Source organism: Mirounga angustirostris, unplaced genomic scaffold (genome assembly GCF_029215605.1).
Source record: "Mirounga angustirostris isolate CCGP_5_RB_7025 unplaced genomic scaffold, mMirAng1.0.hap1 SCAF_14, whole genome shotgun sequence".
Taxonomy (NCBI): Eukaryota; Metazoa; Chordata; class Mammalia; order Carnivora; family Phocidae; genus Mirounga; species Mirounga angustirostris.
The window spans coordinates 58,222,280-58,247,002 of NW_026991722.1; the positions used below are offsets into that span (position 1 = coordinate 58,222,280).

General features: G+C 36.4%; 1 protein-coding gene across 9 annotated transcripts in view; it reads left to right on the forward strand.

Annotated features, from left to right (window-relative positions):
- The window catches only part of ANKRD12 (ankyrin repeat domain 12), a 122,098-nt gene that overhangs the window by 66,108 nt on the left and 31,267 nt on the right, over positions 1 to 24,723 (forward strand). For 8 of the 9 annotated variants that reach the window (XM_045887035.3, XM_045887038.3, XM_054510359.2 and 5 more), the window contains one exon: positions 9,950 to 10,097. In XM_045887035.3, the coding sequence (XP_045742991.1) occupies positions 9,950 to 10,097 (148 nt within the window). Of the gene's footprint in view, positions 1 to 9,949; positions 10,098 to 18,611; positions 18,692 to 24,723 lie in introns of those variants that run through there. The other variant, XM_045887039.3, reaches the window with a different exon arrangement.

The window sequence follows — 24,723 nt, forward strand, 5'->3', positions numbered from 1 at the left end:
TCCCATCTCATGGCAGCCAGCATGTAATCCAGTTCAGAAATCCTGTTTTAGGGTTTTTAGAGTCTGCAGCTAGGACCACTCTCACATGTACCATAGGTTGGGTGCCCTGGGATTCTGAGACAGAAATTTGCTGGTGATTGCAGAGGATGGGAGGAAAGAGGGATGTCAGGAACAACACCTGTAAGGATGTGACAGGAGCAGGATAGAACAAAGGAAGAAGCTGAATTGCGGATGCACTTCTGAGATGCTCTGATTTGAGGTAAGGGATAGGTCTGTGTGCCCCCACATGGGGGGGATGCAAGCTGCTGACGGCAAGGAGGCACACCCCTTAAGTGCTGCCGCGCCCTTTGGCCATGGCAGTTCCTGGTGAGGAACTTAGCTAACAGTTGTTAGTGAGCAATACTCCCAGCATCTGAAGGTATAAGTATCTTGGTATTAGAAGAGGATATCTGAGCAGTGCACAACATCCACTATAAACTTCAGATGGAAGCTTCAGCCCGGCTCTGTTAATGTTACCTGGCCCTGTTGATCCATATGCAGCTGTCCCTCCACTCCAATCTACAGTACAGGCGTGGCCCAGAGAAACACACACCATTTCCCACCAGTAGTGAGCATGCAGATCTGTTTCCGTGACCGCCCTCCTTCCTTGCTTATCAGCAGCAAATCCAATCAACCCTTCACTCTCAGGTTTCTCTAGGCAAGAGTGGGACACTGGCCTTTGTGAATCCAAAGTCCTGACACTCAGGTAAAACTTTTATTTTCATGGTGACCTAATACCAAGTGAACCTCATCCAGTATAAGGTCAGGAAATTCCCTTTTAAAAAAAATGTCCTCATGTATTGTTTTCCTACTGAATAGACCAGCGATAGTGATAAAAGAAGAGGAGAAGATTTGGGTATCTTTTAGCAAGTCTGGCATTATACACAGCATTTCTTTTTAAGCTGGATGAACACTTAGTCTTCACTACCATCACGTTTAATATCTTGTACTCTGAATTCCATGAAGTCAGCAATTTCCTGTGCTTGAAACTGTGCCATAAATAACATTTTCTTTGAGGAATATTTGAACAGTCTGCATGTAAGTGGCACCATTTCATTACAAATGAAGATATAATTGCTTATTGATCTGAAAAACATTTGGAACTACTGAAATTTTTTATATCAAGGAAGACTTGATAATGGAGTGTCACATAAATTATTTATCTGAGGTTCTTGTTACTTTGCATTTTCAGGTAGTTGCATTTATTTATCTTCTTTGACTTAATAGGTTTCAGTGAATATTTCCCAGAGTTAAATAATACGAAAAACCAACTGGGTGACAAAAATGAAATTAGATTTTTACAGTAAGAAAAATCCTCAGTTGGGTGCCTGGGTGGCTCAGTTGGTTAAGCGACTGCCTTCGGCTCAGGTCATGATCCTGGAGTCCCGGGATCGAGTCCCGCATCGGGCTCCCTGCTCAGCGGGGAGTCTGCTTCTTCCTCTGACCCTCTTCCCTCTCATGCTCTCTCTCAAATAAATAAATAAAATCTTTAAAAAAAAAAAAAAAAGAAAAGAAAAATCCTCAGTATTCACATGATAAAATGACTAGGGTATGAAACTAAATATGAGTAACTTGCCCTCTGTGATCATTTATTTTGTGTTATTTTGTGAACTACATTACATTAACTTCTCATGGCAGTATTTGTGTTTTCACTGTGGGAAAAGAAGTGTTCTAAAGGTTTTATATGTATTCTTTTAATCATCACAATAAGCAAATAAGCTTCTGGTGTGTCTTGTTAAGACTGTGTGGCCTAGGGGTGCCTGGATGGCTCAGTAGGTTGAGCATCTGCCTTCGGCTCGGGTCATGGTCCCAGGGTCCTGGGATCGAGCCCCACGTTGGGCTCCCTGCTCAGCGGGAAGCCTGCTTCTCCCTCTCCCACTCCCCCTGCTTGTGTTCCTGCTCTTGCTATCTCTCTCTCTGTCAAATAAATAAATAAAAATCTTAAAAAAAAAAAAATGTGTGGCCTATTACATTTCAATACCCTCAGCCTCTCTCTGAGCCTGGAGGAGCATTGACATAAGAAGTCACACTCTTCCAGGACACTCCCAGATTTATCAAATTAATATGACTCCAAATAAAGGGACCAAAAGGGACAAATCTCAATGTCTTTTTTTAAAGTTTATTTATTTATTTATGTAAGAGAAGAGAGAGAATCTCAAGCAGTCTCGGCACTGAGTGCATAGCCTGACTCAGGGCTCGATCTTAGGACCCTGGGATCGCTACCTGAGCTGAAACCAAGAGTTGGAAGGTTAACCAACTGTGCCACCCAGGCGCCCCTTAATCTCAGTGTCTTTTTAAGACAAAAAATGAAATGATGATTCAGTAATCTGGGAGAGTTGTTATTTAATACAGTCTCCACTCTCTAGTGAGAAAGATAGGACATGCTTTGTAATGTCCTAGTTTGGATTTTGATATCATCTCATACCTTTCTGCTGGAAAATCTCTCTCTTTAGCAGCAAACATCCTCTGCCTTATTTTCTTTTTTGACGTGCAGTAAAAACTTCAGTGTCAAGCTGCCTATCTAAAAAGCCAAATTTTACTCTGGTTGAGAAAAAATGGAATTTGAAGTGAAAGTAGATATGAATTCAGTTGTGGCCTCCAGTTAACCAACTATGTGATTTTGAACGAGTTACTTTTCTCCTCTGAATCTCCATTTCCTCATTTTTTAATTATGTAATAAATAATATCTATCTAAAGGGGATATTTTGAAGGAAAAAAGACACTGTGCTTGTAAACACACCTTGAAATCTAAAATGGTATAGAAATGTCAGAGGTAAAAGATTATATTACTGTTTTTCAAATATACCCAGATATTTTAGAAACTAAAATTTGGAAACTGAAAATACTATTTTTCTTTTCGACTTTTTTCTCTAAGGTATTTTTCATGATTCTCGGAGTTCTAATTTTGAAGAAAAATGCAGCCTATAAATGTTATTTTTCCTAAACTGGTTTTTGCTTACTGTTGGACCATTCTTTTCTGCTCCCTTGACAATTTGTATATGCCTGTATGATAGCACTTACAACTTTTTTTTTTTTTTTACCGATACATGTTTCCTGCACTGCACTGTGAGTACCATGCATACAGGCTTTTTTTAAAAAATATTTTATTTATTTATTTGAGAGAGAGAGAATGAGAGACAGAGAGCACGAGAGGGAAGAGGGCAGAGGGAGAAGCAGACCCCCTGCCGAGTAGGGAGCCCGATGCGGGACTTAATCCAGGGACTCCAGGATCATGACCTGAGCCGAAGGCAGTCGCTTAACCAACTGAGCCACCCAGGCGCCCCATACAGGCTTTTTTGTATTGATTTGTGTTAGTGATCCCTGGAGTTTCTTGTCACATAAGACTTAATATTAACACATCATAATAAATTCGCCATGGTGCATGTGTAGCTACATGGATGGATGGATGAATACATAAGTGACCAAAGAAAAGCAGAATACCAAAGAATTTATAAGGCCTGACAATATATAGGGTACATTTCCTTTTCCACAGCATTTATCAGAAAGTGACTTATTTTCTGGCTGTGTTTTTTTTTTTTTTTTTTTTTGAGAGAGCATGCACGTGGTGGGGGAGGGCCAGAGAGGGAGAGGATCTCAGGCAGACTCCATGCTGAGCACAAAGCCCAAAGCATGGCTTGATCTCAAGATCATGACCTGAGCCGAAACCAAGAGTCGGACGTTTAACGGTTGGAGCCACCCAGGCGCCCCAGCTGTGATATTTTACTGTACTTTTGCTCTTCTTTTTAAAAGCATTATTTATAGTTTATCAGAGATGAATTTTTTCTCTTTAAAGTAATAAACATTTCCTAATTTCTAAATATAATGTTAAAGAATTATGCCTTGTTGGACATGTTTCTATGAATACAAGTTTCTAAATGTGCACAGAGCTGCAAATATTTCCAGAGGCTGACCTTTGAGCTCCTATACACAGAGACTCAAACACTGTTTCCAGTCTCTCTTCAGAGGGAGACTGGCATGCTACTTTTAAGAGACCTTTGCTTTTCCTCCTACCAACATGCCTAGGATAGTAGGAGTCACAATTCAGAGCTATTGAGAGCTATTTTCTTCTTGTTCTTTTACTTATGCCTAAGGAGGAGGAGGAAAATGAGAGCCACCAAACTCTCATGTGTATATGTCTGTACCATTTATTACTAATCTCTAAGAATTGGATTTCTTTCACTCAGTAGTACAACTGCAACCATCCATAAAACATTTCTAAGATGGAAGAGGCAGAAAGATAACAGTTTTGTGTCCTTTTCTAATTATTTAGAGTAAGAGGACTAACAGCTTACTAAGAACCTAATCTTTAGCTTACCATTTGCAAGTGTATATAGTACTTAATGACATATTTTTTAATGCTTTATTCCTAGTTCTATTTTAGTTACCTATCTCTAATTTCATTGTTTTTACCTGTTTTAAAATTTGTTCTCTCTTGTGTTTTAAACAACTTTAAGTTACTTTATAAATTCTTTTCAGAATAAGTAATTATTTGCATATGAGGATAATCTGTAAAGAATTATCTAGGTTGGGGTTTTTGTAACATGTTTGAATTAACCAGCTGTCCCTGACTCATCATAGACATGTGATAAATATTTGCTGATTATTTCCTGATGGGTGCTGAAAGTTTTCAGCAATATCAAGATCCTGCATTCTATTTTCGTATCCTAGGGCTCTAGCCTAAGGAAATAAGCCTAAAAATGTAAAAATTTTCAACTTACAAAGATGTACCCTACAGTATTATTTATAATAACTAAAAGTTTTTATTTCTGTAACTTCTCAAACTCCTAAAATGGCAGTAAGAGGAGACTCTAAATGACAGGTACACAAGGCCAAAAACAGAAGAAACAAGAAAACCAATATTTTGGGAGATGGAAACTAGGAGAGTGAGTGGTTAGTGATCTAGAACAGGGTTTGGCAAAATTTTTCTGTAGAGGGCCAGATAGTAAATATTTTAGATTTTGCTGTCCACGTGCCGCCTCCAAGATCCTTTCCTTTCTCCTCCCTCTTTTCTTCCTCTCTCTTCCTCTGAACTAATTCTCCTTTATGAATCCTTTTTAAAGTAGCAGAGAGAGAGGGAGAGAAAGAGAATCTTAAGCAAGCTCCATCCTCTGTGTGGAGCCAGATGCAGGGCTTGATTTCACAGCCCTGAGATCATGACCTGAGCCAAAATCAAGAGTCGGAAGCTTAACCAACCCAACCACCCAGGTGCCCCTAAGGTATTTTAAAAGAATATAAAAGCTATTCTTCATCAGCAGGCCAGATTTAGTCTATAAACCAAATTGGCCAACTCCTGATTTAGAAAAGCAAAGAAAATTGAAACCAGAGCCATTCCAACACAGAATCCCAGAAAGAGTAAAGCTCAGGAATTGATGGTACCTGGAAGTGTGTACCACCTTCTATTGGTACTTCTGGAAGTGCCTGTTAAGCTAGAACTGAAAACAAGAGAAGTGGATCAAAGTCTTTTTGACCCTTATATCCCCTTCCTAACTTTACATAGCCAAATGACTGCACCTCTCTGACCCTGGCAGAAGAGTGGGGGTTGATTTATTGGCAAATATGAACCATATATTCTGGACTGACATACCACAAGAATAGGTGAGAGTAAGGATTTAAGTGTAAGTTAATTAAGTGAAACATACTGAATTTTAAGACCCCAGTCTCCTTTCAGCAACCAGAATGCTGACAGTAAGGCTTACAGTTTTAGGCGTAAGTTGGAAGATTTCTCCACAGGCAATTGAACTAGCCAAGAGGGGAGTCTGATGAAATGGACCTGTCATATCACACTGGCATGAAGTCCATCTGTCAGCAAGTCCTAACCATGCCAACAAAACTTTCATTGCCTTACTCTTATATGTGGACAGCCAGTGATCCACCTGCATTTGAAAAAAGCCTCTAATATAAGATGACAAAGACCAAAACAAGCAAATAGAAAAGTAGGAACTTGGAGGACAGGATAATGCCGTGAGGAACTTCCCCAAAATCCCATCAATTTCCCCAAAGAGATGAGAGTTTATTGTAGCTATGAAATGAGACCTAAATGCATTAAGGAAGGAACAGTCAATGAAGGAAAAAACTTCTTCAAAATTAATAATATGGTAGCAAAAATGAAAAATAGATTGTAGTAGACCCTTGAACAACACAGGTTTCAACTGCATGGGGCCACTTACATACAGATTTTTTTCGATAAATGCGGTACAGTACTGTATTTTCTCTTTCTTGCCATTTTCTTAACATTTCCTTTCCTCTAGCTTATTTTATTGTAAGAATATAGCATATGATACATAATAACATGAAAAATATATGTTAACTGACTGTTGATGTAATTGCTAAGGCTTCTAGTCAGTAGTAGACTATTAGTAATTAAGCTCTTGGGGAGTCAAAAGTTGTACATGGATTTTCAACTACACAGGGGTAGTGTCCTAACGCCCACATTGTTCAAGGGTCATTTGTGTTGAGGAAGTCTCCCAGAAACCAGGAAGCAAAAAGACAAAGGTGAAGGAGTGGAAATGAGAAAACAGATGATTACTTTAGGAGATCTTGTATCGTAGTAAGAGTTCTTTGAAGACAGAACAGTGAAAATTTAGGAGATTATCAAATGAATCTAGAAATTTTCCTAGAATTGAAGGAACATGGGTCTTCAGATTGAAAGGGCATTTGAATGCTCAGCACATGGATGTAAAAAGACCAAGATCAAGTTGCCTTTATCCTGGGGGGGGGTTGGGGGGGGCTCCTGGGTGGCTCAGTCAGTTGAATGTCCGACTCTTGGTTTCCTCTCAGGTGATGATCTCAGGGTCCTGGGATCGAGCCCTGTGTCAGGCGCCCCACTCAGCAGGAAGTCTGCTTCCCCTCTCCCTCTGTCTTCCCCCTGCTCACATGCTCTCTATCTCAAATAAATAAATCTTTAAAAAGAAAAAAGAAAGATGTATTTATCCTGGAATTTCAGAACAGTAGGGGCAAAGAATGTCCTGAAGTTTACAGAGAGAAAAAGCAAATCGTTATATAAAATAAAAAAATCAGAGTGGCATCACACTTTACATTAACAGCACTAGAAGCTAGAAGATAATGGAGTGATAGCTTCAAAATTGGAGGGAAAATTGTCCTTTATCTAGACTAAGTATTAATCAAGTGAAGATAGAATAAAGATATTTCCTGACATGTGAAAAATCTTTACTTAGGAATTTTCTGGAGTTGGTGATTCAGCAAAATGAGGGAGTAAATCAGAAAAGAAGGTAGGATTTAAAGAATCCAACACAAAATTGAGGGAAGGGTATTTTGGGGATGATATGATTGAAAGGAAGTAACAGCTGGAAAGCAAATCTAGAGGGCATCCAGTCCACTTTAGAGCACATTAGAAGTTTTGGAGAAAGGAGTCTCTAATATAACAACAACAAAAAGTGATAGTATATTAAATCAAAGAGATCTGTACTTAAAGCAGAATGGGGGATGAATTAAAGATGATTATGTAGAAAACTGAGCAAATGAAACATCAAGGCATTTAACTCCATGGGGAAAATAAAGTTGTGTAAGAATGGAAATTTAGTCATAGTGCACTACTTGACTCAACATTTTTATTAGTCCTCATAATGCACAAGAAATACATAACTGTATTAGAAAGCTAGGAGGAAGGGAAGTGTATGTGTATGGAAGGAGAGGGGATGAGAATTGGTGAAAGATGTCTGAATCCACGTGTTCCATTGTGAGACAACAGGCAATGACTAAAACTGAAAAATACGGAAGCAGCAAGCTCAAATCTGTTATTTAGGTATATTGGAGATAGGTTTTGGAGATAGTTGTTCTTCACCGGTGGCCTTGAAAAGCTAGTTGATCTTTTAAAATCACAAGCATGTGTAATTTGATAAAAATTAGTGAACAAAAAGGGAGATAAAATATTAACAGTTGGGGTCATGAGTAATTTATTTTCTTTATACATTCTTACATTTCAGATTTTCTGTATTGATAGTTTATTCTTTCATAGTCTAGAAAAAATGTTCCATTATTCAATATAGTCTTCATTATTCTTAAATATTTTTTCATTTATTAGGAATTCCTAATTTTCAATATTTTGTTTAATATTGTTTCTTTAAAAAAGACATGATTTATTTCCTAAATACCAGAAAATACCATAGAATTGGCGTTGGGACTAAGTACTTGATCACTCATGAAGTTTGTGGTCTAGAATAAGGAAAGAAATGTGTTAATTAATTATGGTGTAGATTTACATATGACAAAACACATTAATGTCAATGGAAATAGAAGGTGAAAATAAGAAGAGACAGTGAGGAAGCAGAATTAATAATACCTGGCCACCTATTTGACATAGGGGATGAGTCAAAAACGAGTCAGTGATGACTCCCAGCTTTTCTGGCTTCAGTGACTGGGTATATTTTGGTGCCAGTCACTGAGAATGGAAATGGATAAAAGATAAGGTGCAAGTTTAATGAACTGTGTTTGGAACCTATGGGTTTCAGCTGTTGCATTGAAATGCAAATACACCCATCTAGCTATATCCAGGATGTTTGTGTTTGAAGCTCAAGAAAGAAGGCTGAGAAAGAGCAAGCAGGAGAATGAAGATAAATGAATGGATTGCATAATTGTCAATCACATTCAAACAGAGTGGGTGAGAGCTCCAAACAGATGATGTAGACTAGAGCACGAGAAGTGAACCAAGGGCAGAGCCCTAGGGAAAACAATCATTGGCTTAGATCTTTACAGATCTTAGTAGACCCATTTCATAGGACTGATGTTAGCATAATTGTAGGTAGAATGAAGAGCCAATAAAGTCAAGGCTGCAAGGGTGAGTATCTTTTCATAAGCTTGAGTGTAAAGGAAAGAAGACAGATTTAGCTAGAGGAGGGGAATACAGGTGTCTGTTTTATCTGTTTCATTTCTTTATTGCCATTTTTTTTTTTTTTTAAGATGAAAGAGCCATGAGCTGGAAAGACTGGCTTCTAGAAAGGAGCCAATCAGAAAGAGGTTTAAAAACATAGAAAGAAGAGGATAAAAACAACAAACAAAAGAAACGAAATGATGACTAACCAGGCACATCCCAGTTTCGTGGAGCCCAAAGCTTACTTTACGTGGTAGGGGAGGCGAGGGCTTAAGAAAAATGTCAAAGTAATGAATACAAAATTAGATCCAGGACACTGTAAGGGGACCATCAAAGTGATGGCCTTAAAGTTTGATTCATTAGTTTTGAGTAAATCCATGTCAGTTCCTGATAGTTTATATTCCCAGAAGATGGGAAATAAGATTAAGAACATTGGTAGTGATATTAGCCTTACAGAGAATGGTAATACTTCTTTTGAGATTCCCTCTAGAATACACATTATAAGAGGCCAAGAAGCTTGTTACTCTTGTCCATTGATTTATCTGCAAACTTGGGAATAGTGCTTATTAATTAGGTCCTCAGTAAATATTTGTTGAACATATGATGGAACAGGAAGAAAAATGATGAGATTTAATGCTCAGAGAGCCCACCTTAAATTTTTTTTTTTTTTAAGATTTATTTATTTATTTGACAGAGAGAGAGACAGCGAAAGAGGGAACGCAAGCAGGGGGAGTGGGAGAGGGAGAGGCAGGCTTCCCGCGGAGCAGGGAGCCTGATGCAGGGCTCGATCCCAGAACCCCGGGATCATGACCTGAGCCGAAGGCAGACGCCCAACGACTGAGCCACCCAGGTGCCCCGAGCCCACCTTAAATTTTAAGGAGGAAATGTTTTTGTGGTAGATAAGATAAGGTGGAGGGTGGATGGCAATGAAAATGGAACTTGAAGAGAGCAATCATGATTTAGAATAGACACTGAGGAAGGGAGGCAGATAGATGAGGCAGAGGGATATTGTGTTATCAAGAGAATGGTTGAAATGATACAATCTCTGAAGAGACTAAATCTTCCTACTGTTTAATATTGCAGATAGTGAAACTGTTACTTCGTCATGGTGGAAATCCATTTCAAGCTAATAAGCACGGGGAGCGTCCAGTGGATGTAGCAGAGACAGAGGAGTTGGAATTGCTGCTAAAAAGAGAGGTGCCTTTATCTGATGATGATGAAAGTTACACAGGTTCGTTTCAGATATTCTACATTCAACTGTTTGACGTGGTATTTAGTAGAACATTCTGATTCTTCTTTACGATATATAAAATGTTTTGAGTTCCTTAGAGTAATGCTAGCCAGCTATTAAGAATGATGAATTTAGTAACCTGGGTATTTGCTACATGCCCAGTGTGTAAGTGAAAACATGTCATTGCCCTGTTTTCATGACCCCCCCCCCCCCCGCAAACTGCTATCACATTCAAGTCTACTGCAGAACCTTTCCCCATTAACAGCTATCAGCATTGCTACTCTGACTTCTTTCATTCTTTTATAAATTAGAGAGCTATTAACCAAACCCTTCCTGTTTTTCCTGGCATTAATGAATCATCTTTGCATTTTTATTTCTTTGATTTAGGTGGTTGAACTCTGGTCATTGTTGCAACATAAGGGCACAGTTTTACAAACACAGTTTTAAAAAGGAAGGATCTAAAAGAATATTTCAGAAGACTCTTGGCATACTCCTTTTTCTTTTAAACATAAACCATTAAAAATGTAACAAAATTTCCTTCATTGAAGAAAGTCTTTTGTGTTCAGATTGGAAGGGTTCATATTTTCGGGCAAAAATCAATGAAAAAGAATTGATTCAGAATCATAACTGGCCAGGTGCCTGGATGGCTCAGTCAGTTGAGCATCTGATTCTTGATCTTGGCTCAGGTCTTGATGTCAGGGTTGTGAATTCAAGCTCCACATTGGGCCCCACGCTGGGTGTGGATCCCACTTTAAAAAAAATCATAACTGACCATATTCTCACAAAATTTGAAAGAATTTCTACAAGAAATTAGGTAATACTACTTCTTATATACAAGTAAATAAAAATCAAACCATACTCATTTAATCAAGCCATTGTCAGAAGGCAATAAAACAATACTTATAGTTTTAAGGCAGAAAGATCTACCCTTCACTTTTTTTTTTGAGGTATAATTGACATATAACATTAGTTTCAGGTGTACCACTTGATGTTTGTATACATGGCAAAATGATCACTACAGTAAAGCTAGTTAACATCCATCATCCTATATAGTTACAGTATTTTTTCTTTTTTTTCCTTGTGATAAGGAATTTTAAGATCTACAGTCTTAGCAATCTTCAAATATGCAGTACAGTATTATTAACTGTAGTCACCATGCTGTATATTACATCCCCATGACTTACTTTTTTACTGAAAGTTTGTACCTTTGACCCATTTTGGCCAGCATCCACTTCTGGCAACCAATAATCTGTTCTCTGTATCAGTGAGCTTGGTTTTTTGTTTTGTTTTGTTTTTAGATTCCACATATAAGTGAGGTCATAATGGTATTTGTCTTTCTCTGTCTGACTTATTTCACTTAGTATAATGACCTCAGGGTTCATCCATGTTATCGCAGATGGAAAGATTTCATTCTTTTTTATGGCTGAGTAATAATTTTATATGTATATACCATATCTTTAGCCATTCATCCATAGATAGATACTTAGGTTGCTTCCATATCTTGGCTATTATAAATAATGCTGTAGTGAACATTGAGGGTGCATATATCTTTTTGAGTTAGTATTTTTGTTCTTCAGATAAATACCCAGAAGTGGAATTTTTGGATCTTATGGTGATTCCATTTTTGATTTTTTGAGGCACTTCCATACTGTTTTCCATAGTGGTCGCACTAATTTACATTCCCACCAACACTACAGGAGGGTTCTGTTTTCTGTACATCTTTTCCATGTCTTTGCTAACACTTATTTCTTGTCTTTTTGATAATAGCCATTCTCACAGGTGTGAGGGAATATCTCATTGTGGTTTGCATTTCCCTGATAATTAGTGATGTTGAGCATCTTTCTATATACCATTGGCCATAGGTATGTCTTCTTTGGAAAAATGTCTATTCATATCCTCTGCCCATTTTTTAATTGGATTGTTTGCTTTTGAGTTGTATGAGTTCTCTACATGTTTTAGATATTTTTATGAGCTGTAATTTCCAAATATTTTCTGCGATTTACTAGATTGCCTTTTCATTTTGTTGATGATTTCCTTTGCTGTGCAGAAGTTAGAATCCCAGTATTTTATTATGAAAATGTTCAAACATACAGCAAAGTTCAAAGAATTACACAGTGAACACACTGTACCCACCAACTACATTTTTTAGTTATTAACTTTTTTACTGTATTTCCTTTATTACATTATCACATACCTACCCATCTACCCACAATCCATCTTTTTTTTTGATGCCTTTCAAAATAAGTTGCAAACATTTCTAAATACTTCAGCATGTAGTTCATTAACTAGAGTTCAATATTTGTGTATTATTATTTAATAATTTATAAATTATTATTTACACTTGTGAAATTAACAATTATTTCTTTAATGAAACATTCTCTTGAGTTTTGAGAAATGTGTAGACCTGTATAATCCAGTCTTATCAAGATATAGACTGTCTCCGTCACTTCAGAAAGTTCCTTAAGACCTCTCCTAGTCACTTCCCACCTCTACCTGATACACCCTTTATGGTAAAAATGATCAGGCAAGAATCACTAATGGCTGATAATCTAGAGGGGATTTTTTTTTTTTTTTTTATAAAAAGCAGGATATTTACATGGCCTCTTCACGTTTACAAGCGAGGAGGGGGGCAGGGAAAACAGTGATGATAGGGAAGAGAAATTTAGCACCACCTGAACTGTGTGATTAAAATTAACATCATCAGGGGTGCCTGGGTGGCTCAGATGATTAAGCATCTGCCTTCCGCTCAGGTCATGGTCCCAGGGTCCTGGATCGAGCCCCACATCGGGCTCCTGGCTCAGCGAGGAGCCTGCTTCTCCCTCTCCCTCTGCCTCTCTCCCTGCTCATGCTCTCTCTCTCTCTCTCTCTCTCTGTATCTCTGTGTCTCAAATGAATAAAGTCTTTAAAAATAATAATAATAAATAAATAAAATTAACATCAAAGGAGGGACAGATGCACATCATGAGCCTTCAGATGTGATAGTATGAGAAGGATATAACATTATTCCTGTAACATTCTGGCTATGACTGCATAACCATGAAGAATGTTCTGTTTTTTTTCCATTTTAAAGGCCAATGCCATGAAAGATTAAGAAATGTCAATGTCATAAAGCGATAGAAATGTTCCGGACTATGTAAAGAGATAATTATTAAAGGCAATACCTGTTCCTTGGCTGTATCCTATACTAGTGGGGGAAGTGACTATAGAGGACATTATTAGATCATTTAACAAGGAAAATGGACAGTAGATTAGTGTTGTATCAATGTAAATTTACAAAGTTGAAAATTATACTGTGGTGACAGAATATCCTTCTGTCTTAGGCAATACTTATTTCTTAGGAAATATTCACTGAAGTATATAAGGGTAAAGAGCCATGATGTATGTACTTTTCCTTCAAAAATGTATATATACATGTGTAGAGAGAATGCAAATTATAAAGCAAGAGAGTATAACAATAATAGGCAAATCTGGGTAAAGGATAAATATATAGTATTCTTTCTAGCTTTTTGTGATTTTGAAATTAATTCCAAATGAAATTCAAAATAGATATTAATATATAAAATTTCCTTGCTTTGTCCGTTGAAAAGATATAAAAGTAATGACATTAAGACAGTAAGCAATAATCATTCTTAATGCCCAGATTATAATCTTGAAATATTTTCTTCTAAAAGAAAACCAGGGCCTCTTGGAAAAAATGGATAATTCTGTGTCTGGGAGAGAAAATAGATAAGCTTGAAACATCTTGTCATTACAGATTCCAAGGAAACTGTCAAAGCCTTGTCAAAAAGCCTTAGGAGACAACTAGGAGCAGTTCCCACTGGCCAGAGATGGGATAGTTTGAGTTTCAATAAGGGTATTAATTACGAATATTTAAAACCCATCATTTATGTTTAAATCCATAATTCTACAGTGATAAATTTTTTAATTCAGCATCATCAGAGAACGAATTTTTTATCTTAAAAATTAGGCAGAACTGGAAAAAAATTATTTTGCCTTTGAACTTTATCATTGGGTAACCTCATTATAGGTAAGGAGAAGTATTTTCTTTTACGCTTAATCCAGCCAAAAGAATGAAAAAAGATTAACTGTTTTGCAACCCCCAGTTGGTTAATATATCTAAGCATTGAGGATCAATAATTGCTAACGTTAAATTTAAAAAAAAAAAGAAAATATTGCATGCCCCCGATGAAAGAATACCAATTCTCAATCCTCAGGATCCAGCTGCAACTTGCAGGAAATACCAAGGTTAGAGGGATGTGCTGAACTGCATCCACCAAAATCTAGACTGTGGAACACCCAAACAGTTCCGGTTCTTCCACAGATAGATTGCATGCAAATGAAAAAGGATAACCCGTAGGAAAAAATTAAAATGTTTAAAAGGAGTAAAGACTAAAAAATTAAGCATGTATTTAATAGGTGATTTTTATACTTTTCTGGGGGAGTTTTGTGCAAAACTCAGTCACAATAAATGGCACATAGAAGATCCAGGATATTAGGTTTTTTTAATAATAAGAAATTCTTAAGATGATATGTTAGGAAAAGCCTGATACGTTTTCTGTTTTTTTGAGAGGGACCAGCAGTAGTGTAGTGCCTTTATTTCTCTTAGGAAATGATCGGTGCTGTTACTTAACTATCACCTATCCAAAAGTGGGACTGATTATAGAAAGAGGAGATGGGGGTAGGACATTGTAAATAAGAGAAAAATACCATGTTGGTTAAAGGGTTGATAGCCGTATTTGGTGTAGTGGTAATGTTAATGAATGAAACTAAAACTATAGGCAAAATTCCTTTTAGTATCTGTTTTCATCTCTTTCCCATCCAGTAGCTATAAACTCCATAAGTGGTACGTACACTGCTCGGTAAATATTTGTTGAATTGGTGGGGAGGGGTTACTGGCCCTTAGGGATTACGCCAGGACTCCACAAATCCAGGGAATAGCTGAACCTATAGGCTGAGTTCATCCATTACTGAGACTAGGAAAGTTTGAGAAGACCTATAATCAAACACCAGAGAGCCTTCCTCCTGGTACTTTAGCTGCTAACTGGCAGTCCCAGGGGTGAAGGCCACTTTACCTTCCACTACTCAGAGGAAAGCTGCTGCTTTGACCACTCCATTATTGGGTTATAGTGTGCTAACAAAGAAAGGCAGCCCTTCAGAGTTGCCTACAAATTCAAGAAAAGGATCATTCTGAACCAACAGAATAAATAAAACTATATAAAACTACTAGAGGAAACAACTTGAACGATAAAAGTGAACACTGAAGGAAATGTAGGTGCAGCTAATAAAAATCACAGTTATGCAAGCAGAACTCCAGTGAGGAGTGATCATTGTTGGGACTTAAATTATTAGACTGGAAAATCAAGTAAAATAAATCCTCACAACACAGCAAAAATAAAAAGGGGAAGAATCCTGAAAGAAAAGATAATAGACTTTAGGGAATAGATCTAACAGATCTAACATGTGAATAATATTTATGGGAATTTAAACGGGAAAAAAGAAACAGGTGAAGGATAGTCCACAATTAAACAAAAAGAAGAAAATTTTCCGGAGCTGAAGATAGCCTGAGTCCATCAGTGATAAAGGTCAGTGAGTTCCGGATGGTTTAATGAAAATGCACACACACACCCAGACATATATTGGTCAGTTTCCTTCGTTCTGAATGTAACAAGTTATCTACAAGGAGATAGTGTCACATTGGCATTGGACTTCTTTTTTTTTTTTTTTTTTTTTTTGCGGCTCCTGCTTCCTTTATTGGCTTGCCACGCCCAGCCCCTCCCGCCCCGAGCCTAACTCGGGGTGGGTCAGGAGTACTCGCACAGGTGGCCGCAGCCCACGGGGCAGTGGGAGCTGCCCTCCAGCCACTTCATGATGTGCTGTAGGTGGCCGTCATGGCTGCAGCCCTGGCACCACACGAACAGACCCTTGACCACGTGGTGGCACACGGCACACATGCTGGCGCAGCAGTGGCACTGGTCACAGACCCAGCGCGGCTGCTCATAGGCCACTTGCAGTGGCTGCAGTTGACCTGCAGAGTGGTGGACACCTGGTTGATGGCATTGGACTTTGAACTTGTAACAGTGGAAGATTGAATCTTGAGAGAAAAGAACTGTACCATAAAAATTCTGTACCTGACCAAGGTATTATTCACATGACAGGGTAAAAGAAAGATAATAGCAGACATTTAAGCATTTAGAAGACACATCAATATGTATATTTTCTTACATTTAAAAAAAGGGAATACTGGAAAAATAAACCAACAACTTATAAAAGTGGTTACCTAATAGGAGAGGGGATCAAAGGGGAGGTATATGAATTGTCAGAGTTTTTTTGAAAAACAGTCTAACAGCTAACAAAATACAAGAGCCCTTATCTTTTAGAGATAGGTCCTGAAATATTTCTAGATGAAATGAAAGATTGAATGGGATGTGCTTCAAAATGACACAGGGATAGGATGAATAGAGGTATGGATTGGTCAAGCATTGGTGGCTGTTGGAGCTGAGTTAATGGGTACCTGACATGGTGGTTCAGGATAACATTGTCTACTTTTGGGGTGCCTGGGTGGCTCAGTTGGTTACGCGGCTGCCTTCGGCTCAGGTCATGATCCTGGAGTCCCGGGATTGAGTCCCACATTGGGCTCCCTGCTCGGCAGGGAGTCTGCTTCTCCCTCTGACCATCTCCCCTCTCATGCTCTATCTCATTCTTTCTCTCAAATAAAAAAATAAAATCTTAAAAAAAAAGAAAAAACCATTGTGTACTTTTGTGTAAGTTCAAAATTTACCATGATAAAAATGTTTTTTAAAATACGTATGCTCCTTGGGTCACCTGGGTGGCTCAGTTGGTTAAGTGACTGCCTTCGGCTCAGGTCATGATCCTGGAGTCCGATCCTGGAGTCCCAGGATCAGGTCCCGCATCGGGCTCCCTGCTCAGCAGGGAGTCCGCTTCTCCCTCTGACCCTCCCCCCTCTCATGCTCTCTCTCTCTCTCATTCTCTCTCAAATAAATAAAATCTTTAAAATACATATGCTCCTTGATCTAGCAATCATGCTTCTGGGAACACCTCATGTTTATTACAGCACTGTTTTTAGTGGCAAAAGAAAAAATATATAGTGATAATAAGGGATTGGTTGCATAAATTGAGGTAGATAGCCACACAATGGACAATTTATTGTACAAGCATGTCTTACTGCTCTTACTTGGAGAGATTTTCATAAGATATTTTTGAGTTAGAAAAATCAAGATAAATAATCGTAATATCTCTTTTTGTAAAATGAATAATGTTTTTAAAACCTCTGTGTATGTTTGTATATGTACATATCGTTGTGTAAAATCTTAAAAGCATGGAGCAGAATCTGAAAGGATATATACCTAGCTAAATGTGCTCTGTTGAATCTATTTACTAACATCACACATGATCTTCTAATTGCCAGATCCTTTAGCTGCCTTTTCAATCTTTCTGTAGATTTTGGCAGTGTTGACCACGTTCTTTCTAAAATTCTCCTGTGTTGGTTTTTGGGATGTAATTCTCTCCTGGCTTTCATCTAGCTTCCTGGACTGTTTCTTCTCAGTTTCCTTCTAGAATCTCATCTTCATTTCTTCCTCATTCCCATCACCCTGTGTTGGTTTTTCCAAAGATTCTGCTTTCTGGACTCTTCTCATGACACATATTCTCACAGATAAATTTCATCCACACTCACAGTTTTAATTACCATTAATGTGGTGAGGCCTTCCAAATAATCGCTCTATCTTTCTCTTAAGCCTCAAACTTGTGTATTAGCTGCCCTCTGGATATTACTGCTTAGAATTCCACAGAAGTCAGTAGCCCTGAATATAGAACTTCTTTTTCTTCCATTTACACTCCTTGTTTTTCCTGTCTCAATTGGTGATAGCATCATTCAGCTATACATATGTCACTTGTTAGTCGTCCTAAGCTCTTCTTCCTCCTTTTCCTTCAGTTCAGTTATTCAGCAACTATTTTGGAGCATTCATTATGTGTCAGGCACTATTTAAGTACTAGAGATACAGCTGATTAGGAAAATGGAGATACTAATGTAATCATCCACCTATCCCTGTCAGTTTCTACTTTTAAAATATTTGTAAATCCATCTACCAGTTACAAGCTGCAAATCATTTGAACATCTTTGTGCTATATGAAATCAAGACCATAATAGCTGAAAGTACACTGGCTTTCATAAGAAAGTTAGAAAATAAGATTTGAAATTTAGAAATGTGATGTTCTATGATATATATGATAACATGATATGTTAATTTTCCCATTTATTATGGCTACAAACTCTATAATTCTGGTCTTTTCAGAAAACAGTAGCTATAAAAAGCAGCTTTTATTATAAAACTCTCCATTAGAAAGAGGTGCTACAACAAATTTTTCCCATGGAAGAGGGAAGGTATCTTATTTAAGCTTAAATGTTTAATTAGAAACACATCTTCTAGAACCTTTTTTGATTTTCACTGATTTTGACTGTTTCATGTGTTCATCAACTATGTATTGGTTTTTCAGAATATTTATTTTCCACATGATGAATGTACCTGAATTATTGCATGATCAAAGTCCCTCAAGGAATGATGCAAAACTCATCAGTAAGTATCATACAAAGATTTTGGAGTTGCTGAAAAAGACTGATGAAAATACCCAATTTATTGCTTAATTTACATGAGGTCCTTATTAGACTTAACTTTATCAAACTTCATCTGATCTAAATTTAGAATGTATTACTATTTAATAGAAAATTAATTTAACTGCCCATAGCTGTTTGTATGTATAAGGCCTGATAGCATCATCACCCATCCAGTATATCACATCATCCATGTGACAGATACACTTTAAGTGTTGCAAAGTTAGAGAATATAACCAAGGCATTGAATTTTAGAAATTACTAAATTTGGAGGAAATAAAGGGTGTTAAATATGTAACATTTTAAATATGGTTTATTCCATTAGGCATTGTGCTTTATGACAGTGCTACTCAGGTCAGGGTAGCTGTTCCACAAACTGTTATTGGTCCTCAAGATAAGGAGCTTGTTCCAGAATGTAAATCAATGCATTCCTTCCTTTTATCAAAAAGGAAAAAAGGCTGTGAGTAAATATCAGCTGAGCTAACCAGTGTGCTAGTGACATAATTGATTTCCATTTTTGGTGCGGGCTCCTCATTTCTTCACAGATTAGTAATAAACAATTTGCAGACTGGCCTCAGTTCAAGGACTACACTGAATAGCTGTCCTATGTCATACACATCGAACATTTATGATACCGTTGCAGGAATACATGTCCTGGTTAGTACAGTTAGTACCAATGTGCAGCACTTTTAAATTTGCATAATTCTTTAGTCTTTCCCCCCTCCCACCCGCCAACTTCTACCCTTTTCCCAGTCTTATTCCATATTATCTTCCTGCATAGAAATTCTATCTAATAATGGTGTTTGCTATAAATATTTGCTTCTTGCTACCCTGCTGAGGACTCAGTCATATTCAGAGAGCCATATCATGCTCATGAAACATAATTATGGTGTAGAGAAGTGGGTAACTCTGTGTCACACAGTGCCCGCCCCAGTACTTTCTGACATTCATTAATTGCCAAAGTAGAGATTCTGTTGTAAATTTGCAGACATTGATTTTATTACTTAAACAAAGTGGCCACTGAACAAAGTTGAAAATGCCAGTCATTGTCAAAAAAGTTATTCACCTTTTTCTTTTACTTTGACCACTAGAAATCTGGCCTTGTTTATTAAGCAGCTGCTGTAAGCTTTGCTCACTTGCATACTTCAACTTAAGCAAGGAGATGCTCCATCATAATAAATAGATGAGCTACATTTTAGCATCTGCTGTAAAACAGATTAAGAAACTTCTAAAAAGACAGTGATATACTGTTACCACTGATGTTTACGGAGTACATTTCTGTGTCATAAAATACACAAAATGACCAGTATTTTGAAGCCTTATTTTCTTAAATTAAAATAGTAAATTGTTAACTATTCTAAATATATTGTCATAATTTGTGAAACTCATTTCCTCAGTTTTATATTTCAGGAGCTATGAAAATATGGCTGATACATGCATATATGGAATTATAACAGTTAATAAATCAAGAGATTAAAAAAAACAATTACTTAAGTCAAAATATACCAGAAATTTTTATTAAATGGATTATGTGATGTTAACAGTTTAACCATAGGAAGAAGCATCACCTTAGGAAACCTTTTAACAAAGCACACCTTTTAACCTTAGAAGTATGAAGGTATCTACAGGAAGAAATTACATAAGATGTTTTTAGATTGTTAAAATATATATCAACATACGTGATCATTAGAAGTTTAGACTTGATAGAGCATTTTATAGGATAAAGGAGTTTGTATGTTAGTATACCTAAAATTAAGGATTTTTCTGTTTAAGATGTAAAGAATATTTTATTTTCTTGCTTTCCAAATGGCATTTTTAAATCACTTCCAGTATAAATGTTAGGAAGTGGGTTAGGTCAAGTGTGGAAAACTATAATCCATTTATAACCCAAGAACCTTATTTTATTTAATTAGAACTGTTAGCAACCTTTTTGATTAAATCTTTTTCTGAAATTGTTGAGTGGCAGCAAGCACAGTGTTGGGTGTTCAGCACCCTTTATTTTTCACATATCCCTGTAGTACCAGTGCTTAGAAGAAATGAAAGACACTTAGGTAACCATAATATACGGAGGGCTGAGCATACAGCATGATAGGCAATTAGATATTCTTTGATTGAATGCCCAACCAGAAGAAATTCCATAGTGTTTTGCATAGTGTTTTCGCATGCTCTGCTTTTTCTCCTCTGCTTTGTGACATATATGGTACACTTTACACACAGAGTTCTGATTTTAATTTTTCAAACGTTCTCCTAAATATCACGCTGCTTCTTCCTGAATCCTAAACAAACAAACAAAAAAACCCTCTACACTTCTCTTATTTGAAAATCAGTACTTTCAAATCAATACAGATTTTATCATATGTCTTATGTGGATTAATTATAGCGACCTAGTTCCAAAGCTTAAGAATTTTTAATTCTACACGGAATGTTTTTTAAAGAAAAATATATATGTCAAAGTTAAGTGGAGAAAAAGGAAACAAAGTTAACTAAATTACCATTTACTGTAGATACTCACTTTTTAGCAGTGTCTATAAAAATTACACAGTTCTATATTTTTTACTTGCTCATCTATCAGAAAAATAAGTGGAGAATTGTGGTTGCAGCTGAGATGTTTTTTGGATGTCTGCAAATGAATACTTTATAAGTCTTGAAATTCTATGTTACATAAAATAATGGTCTGCTAAATATCCCTCTTTGAAGTTCATGTACATATAGTAGTCAAGATATTTCAAGTGTATTTACCCAAAATATGTAAAGTTATTTATCATAAATACCAAGCTAATAGGTTTTTTGTTAATAATATGTTAGCTTGATGGTTTTCATTACAAACTGAATTTCTGCCAGGGTCTAGCAACTTAAAGTGAGTCTGTCACATAATTATGGTAGTTGAGATATTACTGAATATTTAAGACTAAAACTCTGTAAAGGGTACATTTGGGCAGAACCCTTTGACTTTTTAAAATATTTATTATATATGCATACATTTGAATGAGTTCAGCCTTAGCTATATCATCCTGTCTGCAGAAGAATGTTTTATCTAGTCATGGTTAAAAGGACCTCCATGTAATACATATACATATATATATATACATGTATATATATACGTATATATATATTATAGTACTATATAATAATCTTACGGAATTAGCTGAGACTGGGTGATTTTGTCAGTTTCCTTTAGTGACATCAAAATTTTTGTAGTGATACTAGTCTTATTTTTAGGAGAAAAATCTTGATTAATTTATACTTTATAGAATTAGTTTCTATGTTACTGACATTTTAGTAGAAAGGCAGTGTATAACTAATTACAATTAAGTGAGGGAGTATACAGAGTGTTGTGGTACTTGATTTTATTTCCTATGTAGATTTTACTTTTAGACTTTGTATTTTCAACTGTTGATTATATTCTCTTCCTTCCCCAGCTTGCCCCTAAACTCTTGACTTTAATTCTCTTACCTACAACTATTACTGTAGAAATACAGTGAGAATATGTCCTCATATGGCATACTTATTTCCAGATAGATGTATGACTTCTCTTCTATAAAGCAGTATTAAAATACCTAAACTTTGGGGCACCCAGCTGGCACAGAGCGTGCAACTTTTGATCTCAGGGTTGTAAGTTCAAGCCCCACATTGGGTAGAGAGATGACTTAAAAATAAAATCTTTAAAATGCCTAAACTTTACTTAGGAAAATTGTGGCTTAGAAGTTGAGATTTACAAGAGACTATATAAAATTACCCAATGTTTTATTTCCCGGTCTCCAAGCTATATTTCTCAATCAGTTTAGGGATATGAAAGCTGTAATGATTTGTTTCCTAAAATGCAGGTCTATTTTTTTTAGTGTTACTTCTTTGGCTATATAATATAAATAACTTGTATAATTAGTCCTTAAATATGTTAGTTGCGGTTAGTGAACTATTACAGAGCAAAGGAACAACGCAAAATACATATGAGAGGCTTGCAGCAGTTGTGAGGTACTCCTCCAGTGAAGCCTCAGAGAATCTCTGAAACTTAGTTTTTTCAGGGAACAGTCTCAGCAGAAGACTGAGATTAGAGAGAGCCACAGATCATTGCAAAGTCCTCTCAGAGGAGGAGAGGCCTATTGTAGAGATTCACCACAAAACTGCTGAAGAAATGAGTTTTCCCCTTTATCAATACAAAAAGAAATACAGAGATTTAAGGAAAGTCAAGTGAATGAAAGACAAAAGGGCCAAGATGAACAAACAGAACAGTTGATCTTGGAAAATATAAATAATGTAGAAAGCAGAAGGATAAGTTTTTCTTGGAGAGCCTTGGTGGGCAATAACAACAAAAGGCTGCTGTGAAAAAGTAGACCTGGAAAGTCCTTCGAACTCAAAATATTTATCATTACTGAAAATAAATATTCTATACAGGACTAAAGAACAGACTGGACATTGCTGAAGATCTTGAGATCAAAGAGAAGAGCAATGTATAAAACATTTTTAAAGAGACATTGGAAATATGAGAAAAATGATAACAAAAACAGAACACATGCCCAGGATAATATAGTATTCATCTTACAAAAAGAGCAAATGCTAAGAAGAAAATAGATTTTTTAATTGAAGAAAATGTCTTTTAAAGAAAGATTTACGTTTGTGGAATAGAAAGAAAGGGAAAAAAACTCCACATCTCGATACATCACAACTTCAAGGATAAAGGTTTTTTTTTTTTTTAATCCTATAAGCTCCCAGAATCACAGGGAAACATGTTACCTACAAAGGAAAGAGATTGGCATCAGATTTCTCATCCTTAAATGTTTTAGAAGACAGGTGGAGCTATAGTTAGAGCATTCTGTGAAATATTATTTTGAACCTAGAGTTCCATTCCCACCCACCTATCACTCAAGCGTAAAGGCTAAAACCTCGTTGGACATGCTTTCTATTCTTTTTCTGAAAAAATTATTCACATATATTTCTCTTTAGTGACACAAAATACAAGTCTAAAAGGAAGATACAAAGACTAACTCGGGATTTTGGTGAAAAATTCCAGAGTGACAGCAATGAGCAATTAGCATATTTTTGAACAAAATGTCAGCTTTATGAGGAATGTTATCAAGAAAAGAGTAGATAACAATACACATGTTGTGTGAATTAGATTGAGAGTTCACTGTGTCTGGTATTACTGATATGAAGGCATATTGTCTGAGCTGATGAACAAGAAAAAAGGTGAAAACTCCAGGGAAAATAAAACATAGGAACAATTCATGGCCTAATTATAAAGCAAGCTAAAATGTGACAGATTTTGGGCTGCTCATGGAGCACATACATGCTTTCTGAAATGGCAGTAAGAGGTGTCTGTTGGTTAGGCAATTTAGAAAAGTCAAGAGAACAGATCTGAAGTTCAGAAATTCTGTTCCCTTTATTATTTCTAAGTTAAATTCAAATAAAATCAAGTGTAGTACTGTAAGTTATGAAGAATGATTCTCTTGGGTGGTGGGATTATTTAATGGGTAGCTTTTTTTCTTTACCCATCTCTATTTCTTGGTTTTCTGTCATGAACTGTTTTACTTTTGTAATAAAAGAATAGTAAATGATCCTTGAAAATAAAGGAAATGAAAACAATCTTTATAATAAATAAAGATTACCAAAGAGGTATAGCTTAGGACTTTTAATGCACTAGCCCATCACTGAATAAAAATGACATAAGCAAACAACATTCCAAATGTAAATTTTGTTTTTTTTTTAAGTAATCTTCCTTGTGTTAAAAGAATACTTAGTTCTGTTTGAGTACGTTACACACACACACACACACACAACTTTAAACATTGTGGATATTTTGGTAATGGAAATCAAGTCATAAAGCATTTTTTTTCTACTCTTTTTGAAATGGCTGTTTAATAATAAAGCTCAGATTTTAGTATTCCATACTATCTAGATTTGATCCCTGGATCTCTAATTATGGGCAAGTTATTTAACCTGTGTATGCTAAGTTCCATATCTGTAAAACAGAGATTACAGTACAAACCTCATCAAGGTGTT